We start from the raw sequence: 11,947 nt of genomic DNA, 5'->3' as shown, positions 1-11,947 counted from the left end.
TCCTTTTTTTCTGACATCTCCATGGACTACAGAGAGCAGAGGATAGCCCTCCTGGTGGTTAGAGATGACCTGCCCATCTTCCCTGCACTGGTAACAGACTGACCACTGGCAGGCACATTTTTCCTAGCGTCTCTTAGCTTCCCAGAGGTTTTGGCTCAGGAGCTTCGGCTTTTTCAGCGGGAACTTGGTTACTCAGCTCCCATGCGTCTTTAACGTTAAGCACGTTTCCTCAAGATCAAGGGTCATGCCCACTTTTAGTGTATACTGCCAGGGCCTTAGCTGAAGACTCCTTTAGTGTGTCTGGTATTTTTCTTCACAAGCCTTTATACTACCTCCTTGTCTTTCTTCTTCTCCTGAATTCCCTTTCCCAACCTTGCAGTCGCCTCCACACAGGCCAATCTTACTGTTTGCAGCAAGCAAAATTGGGGTGCCAGACTCTCTTCTGCCATGTGGCACAGTGTGGGCAGCCAGACTGTCCCCTTCTAACTGGGTGCCCATGGGCACACCCTATGTCCCCTAACCCCTTACAGCTTCAGCTTCTTCGTCTATAAACAGGACTGTTGTAAAGATGAAATAAGATTAATCATGTGAAGTCTTTACAGCAGAGCCTGGAACCTGATAAGTTACCCACATTAGGTATTGTGTTTACAGACCTGCTCTCAAACATCGTCCCCAACTCCCTTACGAAGCTCAATTCATTTGCTGAAGGATTTGGCTCCTGTATATTGATATTCAGGAGTATGACCCCATTTTGCAGAGTACCACTGGCTTTCATATGGCCTCCCAGGACAGGATGTCAGGCCTCAGACACTAACAGGTAGATTCTAGGGACTTGCCACATGATCTCAGTTTTCAGGACATGGCTCACAGCTGATCTCACAGGTTTTCCTGCCCACCTAATGGCCTGCTGGGAGTCACAGAGGTAAAATGTCTGAGGTCTTGCTTCCAAGGAGCTCACATTTGGGTAGGGGAGAAGACCCAGAAGACACAACTGCTGTGCTCCCAACTGAGGAAAAGGCTGCTAGATGCCCCTATTGTCAGGATCCCTTGGGAGCACCTGGATCCAGGATCCACCTGGATCAGCTGACAGTCTTGCTGACATTGATGAGGCTTGGCTAGAATGCTGATGGACGAATGGGAGGTAGCGAGACAGACAGTAAAGGAAGGGCATTCCAGGCATAGGGAAGAACATTTAAAAAGGCTTGGAATTCTGCTCCTTAGTGAGGGCTAAAAACCTTCAACCAACAAGGCATCCCAGTCATTGGTCTCTTTGACCTACAGGACCAAGACCAAACTCACTCCCTTGACATGCAAAGCCCTTCACAATCTTGCCCCACTTTACTTCCCACCTTTCCTCGCCACCCCCATCCTTAAGCCCCTGACCCTTTGTTATAGCCACTCCATGGTTTCTTGTTCTCCAAGTAAGGCCTTTGCCCAGGTTGCTCCCTCAGCAGGGAATATTCTGATCTCCACTGAGCTAGCTCCCTCTCATCCTCCAAGACTCCACTCAGTATCTCCACCAGGAGCCCTTCCAGAGCAGGAGTTGGAGACTGTCCCCCCAGTGTGTAGAACACAGTCTGCTGTTTTGGTTGAATAATTAATCATGTCAAGGAAATCTTCCTGGAGTATCCTAGACAGACACTCCCTCTGCTCTGAGCTGCCCTTTGTGACCCCCCCCCCACACACACACACACAGACACACACCCCACACACCTTGTCCATTCTTTGTTAAAGCTTCTTGATGCAGGCGTCATTTCTTATGCTTATTTCTTTTTCTTTAGTATCTAACTCTATATCTAGTACATAGGAGGTGCCCGGTTCGTGTTTGTTGAATGAATGAATGAGTGAAAGATAGGGCATGTCATTTCACATTATACTATACCTTGTGGGCCCACCAGGCCCTGCCCGGCGTCTTCGCCTCTACCTCTAGCCCTTGTCTCCAGTGCCCGGAGCATCCGCTGCCTAGAGCGCTGTTCCCAGACACCACCCTCAGCGTCCCCTTAACCACCTTCTGGGGCAGCCCGGCATGAAGCTGGCCTGGAGGCGGCCCCGCCCACAGCCGAAGCTGAAGGGCGGAGGCAAAGCCCACCTCTCCGGGCCTCCTGGGATTGGTGCGGCCGTCGCCAGGAGGCGGAGACAGGTCCGGGCGGCTGCTGACGCACTCTCGGCCAGAAAAGCCCCGCGGGCTGGCTGGCGAGACAGACGGAGCGGCCAGGGGTGGTGAGTGTGCGGCGGCCTGACGCTGGGGACGGGCGGGAGCGGAGGACGCCGAGGACCGAGGCGCTGCCTACGTCCGGCTCCCCCACGGGCTGTGCTCAGCCAAGTGCAGTGCGGGAGCCCGAGGCTGGCCCCGCCCAGGGGACCCCGCCCCGCAGGCCGAGGAGGTTGTCAGTCTGGTCTTGTCTTCCAGACCCGGAGGATCGAGGCTCCCGGACGACGAGGAAGCACCCAACATGGCTTCGGAGGTAAGTGGGACCTCAGGGACGCCGGTCCTCCGAGCCTCCAAACGAGGGGGAGGGGCGCCCTGTGGGCCAGCCAGGGTCGTGACCTCTGCACAGGATCTCCTGGTGCCAGACCTACCTCGGTCTGCCCTCCGGGTAATTGTCCTTCCTGGCTCCAGGCGGGGGGCACTCCCGGGAGAGACCTTTACCCCTCTCCCACCCCTCCCCAGGCAGTCGGTGTGGCAAACCCATCAAAGCATGCTGCTGGGAAGGTGGTCCTGACCTGACCTCCTGCTGTAGCAATTGTCCTTTTTGTAGCAGGGGCCACATGACTCTGGTGCGGGGAAAGAGCCAGGAGGTAGGAGGCTGTGCCCTGTGGCCCCAGTGCCCAGAAGCTTCCTGTCTCACTGGCCTCTCTTATTTAGAGACAGAGGACTCCTGGGTTCTCTTCCTGACCACTGAGTGGCAGGAGTCCCAGGCACAAGTTCCATTTTTTGGGCCTCAGTTGATTTACCTGGCAAATGGGGGTAATAATAGCTGTCAGCCTCCCTCATAAGGTACTGGATCATGAGGTCATTGTTTTGAAGCCTTCGAGTGAAGGGAGCTGTTTGCTTGATGTCAACCAGCCTGGAAAGCTGGTCAGGGTTCCAGTCCCTTCTGGCTTTCATTAGCTGGCAAATCACTTCCTCTCTCTGGGCCTTAGTTTGTTCGCGTGAATAAATGGGATAAGAATGCCTGCCCTGCTAGCTTGGGTTGTGGTGGAGGGCCAGGGGTAGGGCCTGACTTTTGGAGCCAAACAGACTTGGTTTCTGAAGCAGTCACTCTACCTCCCTGAACCCCTTTCCTCATTTGTAAAATAGGGGTGACAGTGCCCACCTCGGAGGAGGCTGTAACAACACATAAAATGCCTCCCACAGGGCCAAGCAATAGTAGGTGCTCAGTAATTAAGTGGTAGCTAATGATACTAACAGTAACAAAACATATTCCCTGTGCATTCTCAATGGCTGTTGCTCGTTTATCCCCAGCCCCACCTGCCCCTTGCCCCAAAAGGATCGTTCTGGCCTAGGTGTGCCCTGTCTTGGAGCAGGGCCCTCTCTCACCACATTGGTCCTTCCCATCTCCACAGTGCCCAGGTGGTGGCACTTCACTCTAATATCCTCCTGGGGTCCTTTTAAGCCTGCCAGTGGGGTGGGAGCTTGGTCCCAACACAGAATGGGGCGCCAGGTGACTTCTGTTTGCCCCAGGCCATTCTGTGGGTTGGCACTAATTGGTTTGGCTGCAGCCCTGCTTGTTAAATAGTTGTTATTACAGCCCAGGCAGGGAGTTAAAGGGGGAGGCAATGCTAGGCTTCTGGCTGAGGGGCAGGCTGCCTCCCCATCCTTACTGGCTGGCCCTGATCCTCTGACCCCAGTAGTCAGGACCGGGGCCCCATGTGGTGTTTTCCTGGAGATCTAGGCTTGCTGGGGCAGCAGAGGGCTAAGGGCAGTCCCAATTCAAAGGTTGAGGGGGGTGGAGGCTGCTAATGCAGGGCAGAGTCCTCTGGTGGCCAAAGCTGCTGGGCAGTGAGGGGTCAGCTCACAGCCTGGGGCTGGAGCATGGTGGAGGCCCCATGGTGCACACCTTGGCCCCAGCAGCCCCCAGCCTTAGTAATACCTAGAATTTACTGAGTCCTTACTGAGTGCCAGGCACTGTGCTATGTATGCACTTAGCAACCCTGAGGCTTGGAGAGGTTGTATAACTTGCCCATGGTCAGGTGGCTAACAGAGGTCTGAGATGTTGCAAGGGGACAGAGGAGGACAGTCCCCAGTGGCCACTTAAATGCCCCTCCACAAAGATGCACTGAAGTACCATGCACACTCCATCCCACACCCTCCCTTCCCAATCCCTGACACTCTGGGCGCTTGGACTGCTCTGCAGTTACTCTGCACCCCTCCCCCATGTGTCCCATGCTCTGTCCTATGCCCTCTTTCAAAACAGTGTCTCTATCCCATCCCTCTGCCCTTGGCTCCTGGGGGGCAGAGGGTCAGAGGGTCAGGTGGTGACCTCCTAGAAGGCCAGTGATCATGAGTGTGTCAGGGGAGCTCCCCAAAGGAGTGGTGGGGGTTGGGACTGTAGGCCATGCCCCAAGCTATGGGAGGTAGATACAGGTAACTTGAGCTTTATGGGGCCCCTCAGGTGCCTTTTTGTCTGTCCCTACAGCAAAAGTTCAGAACAGGAGAGCCAGCACAGAGGTCCTGGCAGCATGTGGGGTTCATAGCATGGGCTCTGACTTCTGAGTGCTGGGCTGCAGTCCTGGCTCTGTCACCCCCGGAGAGGGCAAGCTACAGAACTGCTCTGTGCTCGGTTTCCCTCTCTAGCAGCACAGTACTGGTACCTGATTAAGAGGGCTGCTGTCAGTACATGCCAGCGATGAAAAAAGGCCTGGCAAGCAGTGAGAATGCAGTGTATGGTAGCCAGTATTCCTGTCACTGGTACATCAGAGCTGGAGTCAGACTTTGGGTTCTGGAGTGACTTTCCACCTTGTCAGTGGCAGGAAAGACTCCAGGAGTTCTGCTGTGGTCTCAGGGTGCCTTGTGCTCTGCTACCATCTCCCTGGGGCAGTCTTTTGTGGTCGGAAAGAGCCCTAATTTCAGTGCATGGCCACGTTCACACACTCACTCCCTGAGTGACTTTGGGCAAGTTCCTGACTCTCTGAGCCTCAGCTTCCTTCTCCTGCCCACTGGCTCCCGCTGCCATCACACTTGATAATTCTCCTGAGGGCACTTTGTGAGGGGCACTGTCCTCGAGGAATGGAAGGAGATTAATTGCTCCTGCTCTCCTGGCCAGAGCGGGAAGCTGTGGGGCGGCCGGTTTGTGGGTGCCGTGGACCCCATCATGGAGAAGTTCAACTCATCCATCACCTACGACCGGAACCTGTGGGAAGTGGACGTGCAGGGCAGCAAGGCCTATAGCCGGGGCTTGGAGAAGGCAGGGCTCCTCACCAAGGCCGAGATGGACCAGATACTCCGAGGCCTGGACAAGGTACTTCCTGTGCCTCCAGGCCCACCCTACGGTAGCCCCTCCCTGTGGCCCCAGGCTCCCACCAGATCCCCAGGTGCAGGTTGCAGTGTCATCGCAAGCCCCTCATGATGACTGTATGCCTGGAGAGGTGCCCTTTACCCATGTACTGTGCTCACCGTCTCTCTGCATCCTTCAATACCCCCATGGTCCCATGGCTCATGGACACAAGTGCACCAGGCCTGAATTGCTCCCTCGGGTGTGGGCTGCACAGGACTCACCTCCAGAAACAGTCCCTGACCAGGGCGAGGGTGGGAACAGGGCTATGCCCTCTCAGCTGTCAGTGCCTGCCCATCTGACCCCGGGTTACTGCCATTTGCTACAGGTGGCTGAGGAGTGGGCCCAGGGCACCTTCAAGCTAAACCCCAATGATGAGGACATCCACACGGCCAATGAGCGGCGTCTGAAGGTATGACTGCCTCCTACTCCCCCCCCCCAACCCCCATCTTGGCCTGGGCCACTTTGAGCATAAGCACCATCATTCTGTTCCCTTCATCACTGGCAGACTACAGGTGGGAACTCAGGACAGGAGGCCTGGGCAGAGAAGGCAGGACTTGAGCAGGACCAGGGGCCCTGGAGCAGGGAGGGGGGACCATGCACAGTGAGGGAGGAAGCGCACCCACCTGAGCAGACCCCACTGGGCTGTGAGCAACAGACCCCGACCCACGCCTCCCCCCACCCCTAGGAACTCATTGGGGAAACTGCCGGGAAACTTCACACAGGACGAAGTCGGAACGACCAGGTGCCGCCTGCCCCCCACCCCACCCCCCACCCAGTGCTTCCCAACCTTGGGGGTCTCAGACATCAGAATTGGAGCTGCGCAGCCGTCCTGGCTCCCCAGGGAAGCCACACATCTGTCTCCCTGAGTGCCACTTCCTCCTCCCACAGGTGGTCACAGACCTCAGGCTGTGGATGCGGCAGAACTGCTCCACACTCTCGGCTCTCCTCTGGGAGCTCATCAAAACCATGGTGGATCGGGCAGAGGCGTGAGTCCCTTGGGGACACCCAGGTGGTAGAGAGGGCAGGAGGGCAGCCAGGGTTTCCTTTCCCCTGACACAGGAAGCCTGAGTGCCAGACCTCGGCGGCAGGGACAAAGAGAGCAGAGCCAGGCCCTAAGGTCGGGGTTCAGAACTCCTGGACTGAATGAGTCAGAGCAGCCAGGAGTGTGGTGTTTCTTGCAGTGTCCCCTACCGCCATGCCAGCTTAGTACGGCAGACAGGGCAAGCTTCCCCTGCAAGGATTCACAAGCAGAAAGCCGAGGCACTGGGCAGATGTTCTGAAGCCTGAAGGTGGGGGCTGCTGGTGCCTGGGGCAGTCCATCACTCCTCAGCCTTCAGGGTACCCCATGTCCCCCTCCCACCCAGCATGGCAGGGGAAGGACAAAGCCAAAGGCTGCCTCCCAGGAGCCTCATCCCAAGCTTTGGCTCCTGTGCCCTGATTGCTGAGATGTCCCTATTTGTTGTCAGAGACAAGGTTGACCCCTCCTCCTCCTCAGCTCCCTGTGACCCCTGTTTCACAGACCTCAACCCCTGGGGGAAACAGGCATACGCACCATCATGGGAAGGGGACAGGCAAAGTAAGGAGTGACTGCTAATGGGTTTCTTTTGGGTGTAGTGAATTGTTCTAAAAATTTTTTTGTTTTAAATTGGGGAATTGGGGGCTAGGAACAGCACTGGGGAATTGGGGGAAGGGGAACAGACAAGTTGCTGTCCTTTGTTCTTCAGTCTAGTTGCGGAGGACGTTGCTTCACTGGCCCAAGTTGGCACCATCATTGCGCTCTTCCCAGGCGAGGCAGATCAGTCGCCAGCTTTTGGACGGCCGCTCACGGCGGCTACTGGCCGCTCACGCTGGCTGCTGGCTACACACTGATGCCCATGGCATCCCACTGCAGCAGAGGCTGCAGCCTACGCCGTCTCCGGCAACTCACGGCAGCCCAGCTCCAGGTTGAGCTGTGGTTCAGCATCTTAGTGGTAGAGGGCAATGTCACTGGCCCTTATATGTGGGATCCGAACCGGGGCGCTTTGGCGTCCCAAGCCAGCTCTTAACCAATGCGCCACTCAGCTGGTCCGAAATGTTCTAAAATTGATGTGGTGATGGTTGTACACTGAAGTGTACTCTTTAAATGGGTGAATTATATGTGAATTATATCTCAGTAAAGCTGTTTACTAAAAAAAGAGACCAGAACCACCAGCACAGCCCCCTGCCTTGGCCCTACCTATTTTGAAGTGCCCCCAGCTTTTCTGGGACTCTCGGGAGCTTCCCACATGCTCACAAACATGTCTTGCACTGGCACACACTCGCCCCGCCCTGGTCCCTGCTGAGATCTGCTGTGAGATGCAGACACTCAAGCTGAGGGTGTAATTTATTCTTGGTCCTGGCCAAGCCTGCCCCCCAGAGAGGCCCCACAGATCCAGTCCTTGGATCACACTGCCCCACTTCTGCTCTCTTCCCTAACAACGTGTTTGTCCCCAGGAAATCACTTGGTTCCTCATGCAGGCAGATCCTTCTTAGGCCTACCCTGCTCTTCCCCAGAGTGGCCCAGGCCTGCAGGGTCCAGGTGTCACAGGCACACCTCACTTGAGCCTCTTGAGCCCCTCAGGTCCCCTACCCCTACTCTTCCTCCACAGGGAACGTGACATCCTCTTCCCAGGGTACACACACCTGCAGAGGGCTCAGCCCATTCGCTGGAGCCACTGGATCCTGAGGTGAGCCGGGCCCTGATGGAGGGGCTGTGGATGGGAGGGCCCCCAGGCTGGCCTGACCTTCCTGTCCCCTGGCTCCCACAGCCATACAATGGCATTGACCAGAGACTCTGAGAGGCTACTGGAGGTGCAGAAGCGGATCAACGTTCTGCCCCTAGGGAGGTGAGTGATGTCTCAGTGCTCCAAGAGTGGGGGCCAGGGTTGCTGCTACAGAGTTAGCATGGCCCTTGGGGGCTGACAGAAGAAGGGGGACCAGGAAGGACAGAGGGGAGAAGAAAACCAGGTAACCTGCCTCCCCATCCAGGGGTTTCCTACCTGGGCAGACAGGACCCTGTATAGACTCCCAATTCTCTTTAAAATGTGGACGACCGAGCTAGCAAGTATGTCAGAGCAGGGCCAGAGCTCCCCAGAGCCAGCCATCTGCCCCACAGCCTGCCATGTCCCCTGCATGGGGACAAGTGTCGGTCACCAAGCGGACTGGGCTCAGCTCTGGGTGTGAATGTGTGTATGTGTCATGGCCTGCTTGCCTGAAGCCCTGGTCACTCAGAACCCCTGTCCCTACAGCGGGGCCATTGCAGGCAACCCTCTGGGTGTGGACCGGGAGCTGCTCCGAGCAGGTGAGCCCCCGACCCCCTGGAGATCCCCCAGGGTCTGGTAGAGAAGGCAGGGGTCTGTGTGAAACCTCCATCTATTACCTATGGACACTGAAGTTAGAGAGACCAGGGAGGCCTATGGTGGGGTGATGGTCCTGGGTAGACTCAGGGGTCCTGCCTCCGTTCTGGGACCTGCACAAGAGACCCTCCCCACACATACCCCTCTACATGCCTGCTCCCTGCGGGGGAACCAGGGAAGGTGGCTGGGCAGCTGGGTCAGGTAGAGGAGGCTCCTCTCCCTCCAGCCCAGCCCTGTTGCCTCCCCATCCTCCCCTCACCCAGTACTGAACTTTGGGGCCATCACTGTCAACAGCATGGATGCTACCAGTGAGCGAGACTTCGTGGGTGAGTCCTGGGGCCAGCCTGCTCATCCCCTGCACTGCACCCCACCTTTGTCCCCCAGTCCTGGCTCCCCTCCAGCCTCCTCCCACCCCCATGTAGTCGAACTGGAGCTTCTCCAGGCTGGGTGAAGAGCAAGTGAAGCCAGGTGACCAAAGAGCCTGCTCTCCCTCCCCTCCCCCAAGCTGAGTTCCTGTTCTGGGCTTCGTTGTGCATGACCCATCTCAGCAGGATGGCGGAGGACCTCATCCTCTACGGCACCAAAGAGTTCAGCTTTGTGCAGCTCTCAGATGCCTACAGGTAATGCTGCACTGCCGTGCCCAGCTGTGCTCCCACCAGCATGGCTTCCTTCCTCTCACCCCAGCCAATAGACCAACCAAGGGTCAGGGGAGCCCCTTGAGTCCCAGCATCTCTGTCCCCAGCACTGGAAGCAGCCTGATGCCCCAGAAGAAAAACCCAGACAGCCTGGAGCTTATCCGGAGCAAGGCCGGGCGAGTGTTTGGACGGGTGAGAAGGGCAGGGAGTGGGTGAGGCTTCTGGCTGACCGGACGGTCCTCAGGGGACTCCAGGACAGGCTCTAAGGCCCAGTCTCCTGACCCTCACTATTCCCTCAGTGTGCTGGGCTTCTGATGACTCTCAAGGGCCTTCCAAGCACCTACAACAAGGACTTACAGGTGCAAAGCTGGGGGTGGTGGGGGCGGGGCCCATCTGCATGTATACCACATAGCAGTTCTCAGGGCCCTGGCACTCACAGGCGGGCCCCACAGAAATTCCACTTCCTGTCCTGTGCACGCTGAGCGCTCTCCTCTCCCTCAGTATGGGCTGTGCAAGTGCTAAGTGTTCCCAGGGGAAGGGAGACGGGGTGTCTGGGGGAGCAGAACTGCAGGGCCCTCACCCCTGCTATGTGCCTCCCAGGAGGACAAGGAAGCCGTGTTTGAAGTGTCAGACACCATGAGTGCCGTCCTCCAGGTGGCCACTGGTGTCATCTCTACGCTGCAGGTAAGATACACCCCTTGTCTCTTAGCCCCTAAACTCAGGTGGGCATGCCAGGAGGGTGACCTTGACAGGAGGCTAGGGTGGGTGGTCCCGAAGATCTGGGACAGGGATAGGGGAGTATGTGCTTGATCCTGCCCTTGAGGAACAGTGAAGGGACGAAACTTTAGCTGCTGCAGTAGAATGGATGTGGGTTAGACTCAAGGAGTACTATCAACTGACCCAACGAGATTTCTTTTTTAATCACTTGGGGGAAGTTTCAGTATACAACAGTTGAGAGCATGTATGATGAACCCCTACATGCCAACACCCAGCTTCAGCAGTAATCATCTCATCGCCATTCTTGCTTCAGCAGCTCTCTTTCCCCACAACGCCCCCCCTCTCCCCCCTCCATTTTAAGCAAATTCCCATTTTCATATGCTTTCATTCCTAAATAGTTTAGGATGTGTCTCGAAAGCAGTGGTTCTTAGTGTAGTTCTGGGACCACAGCATCACTTGAGAACTTGATGGAAGTGCAGTCCAGGCCTCACCCCAGATCTTCTGCATCAGAGACTAGGGGGAGGGCCCGTGAATCTGTATTTGTAATAAATCCTCCAGGTGATTCTGATGTGTGCTAAAGATAAGGACTCTGAAAACATAAAGGCAGCCCAATAGCACACCTCAGAATTACCAATTATTATGGAAAGATGGCTAAAGCAGAGAGAAGCAGAACAGGGTGGTAGAAGTGGATCTACCTAAGGCAGGGGACATCCTGGCTTAGGGGTGGGCTTGGGGCTGGCAGCTTAGGTCCTAGAGTGCCCAGGACTCACCACTCCCTGCACACTCTCCCAGGTTAACCGTGAGAACATGGCACGGGCTCTTAGTCCTGACATGCTGGCCACTGACCTCGCCTACTACCTCGTCCGCAAAGGGGTATGTGTGGGGTGGCTGGGGTGGAGGGGCGAGGGGACAAGGAGTGGGGGTGGGCAAGATGGGCAGGGTGTCCACCACCCAGCAGGGAACGCAGGCAGCCAGTCAGCGCTGCGCTCCACCTGGGACCCGCAGATGCCATTTCGCCAGGCTCATGAGGCCTCTGGGAAAGCCGTGTTCATGGCCGAGACCAAAGGGGTTGCCCTCAACCAGCTGTCACTACAGGAGCTACAGACCATCAGGTGCAGCTCCTCCCCTCCCTCTGCTGCTTCCCGGGGGGCAAGCCTGGGCCCCCGAGGCCAGGGTGACCAGGTTGTCCTGGCTCACCTCCTTCTTCCCCAGCCGTCTGTTCTCGGGTGATGTGAGCCAAGTGTGGGACTACGGGCACAGCGTGGAGCAGTATGCTGCCTTGGGTGGCACCGCGCTCTCCAGTGTCGACTGGCAGATCGGCCAGGTGCGAGCACTGCTGCGGGCACAGCAGGCTTAGACCCCTCCCCACTCTGCTCCCAAATAAAGTGGGCCCAAGGGGAGGCTGCTGTGTGTTTTCTGCCTGGCCTGTCTCCCTAAGCAGTGGGCTTGGGGGCTGTGGAGAGGCAGTGGAGGTCATCAAGGAAGTAGAGAAATGGCAAGAAAAGCAAGTCCCAGGTGGGGAAGAGAGGAACGGGGATTGCATCTCATCAGAGCTTCTGCCCTGCTCAGGCCCCTCCCCTTTCACTGCTGGGTGTCACAGTGACCTCCTGCCTTGAGTGGCTTGGCAGGACTGGCCTCCCTAGATCCCTAGTGGAACCTGGGCTTGGTTAACCCAGTCAATCCCTGTCCATCGATCTTCCTTCCAGTGTTCCCTTGGCTCCCC

The 11,947-nt window shown here is 56.8% G+C and overlaps 1 protein-coding gene across 2 annotated transcripts; it reads left to right on the top strand.

The window, feature by feature from the left end:
• Positions 1-2,123: 2,123 nt before the first annotated feature.
• ASL (argininosuccinate lyase) lies at positions 2,124-11,625 on the top strand. 2 transcript variants are annotated; one of them, XM_019633069.1, is made up of 17 exons: positions 2,124-2,220; positions 2,411-2,465; positions 5,268-5,462; positions 5,824-5,907; positions 6,184-6,240; positions 6,387-6,484; positions 8,126-8,203; positions 8,285-8,362; positions 8,765-8,817; positions 9,136-9,198; positions 9,378-9,492; positions 9,615-9,699; positions 9,807-9,866; positions 10,108-10,191; positions 11,017-11,097; positions 11,183-11,336; positions 11,437-11,553. In XM_019633069.1, exons 2-17 carry the CDS (start codon positions 2,454-2,456, stop codon positions 11,457-11,459), a joined length of 1,320 nt encoding a protein of 439 aa, XP_019488614.1. In that variant the 5' UTR covers positions 2,124-2,220; positions 2,411-2,453; the 3' UTR covers positions 11,460-11,553. The 2 variants fall into 2 exon arrangements, with proteins under 2 accessions (XP_019488614.1, XP_019488613.1); XM_019633068.1 differs by having other exon boundaries at positions 2,126-2,220; positions 11,230-11,336; positions 11,437-11,625.
• Positions 11,626-11,947: the final 322 nt, after the last annotated feature.

Source organism: Hipposideros armiger, unplaced genomic scaffold (assembly GCF_001890085.2).
Source record: "Hipposideros armiger isolate ML-2016 unplaced genomic scaffold, ASM189008v1 scaffold_1236, whole genome shotgun sequence".
Classification (NCBI taxonomy): domain Eukaryota; kingdom Metazoa; phylum Chordata; class Mammalia; order Chiroptera; family Hipposideridae; genus Hipposideros; species Hipposideros armiger.
Note: the sequence above shows the minus strand (reverse complement) of the source record. Positions and strands in the feature narration are given on the sequence as shown.

Coding starts and splice junctions, on each gene's coding strand:
- ASL (XM_019633068.1), top strand. Junction 5,908..6,183: donor CCAATGAGCGGCGTCTGAAG/GTATGACTGCCT, acceptor CCCCACCCCTAG/GAACTCATTGGGGAAACTGC. Junction 11,337..11,436: donor CAGGAGCTACAGACCATCAG/GTGCAGCTCCTC, acceptor CTTCTTCCCCAG/CCGTCTGTTCTCGGGTGATG.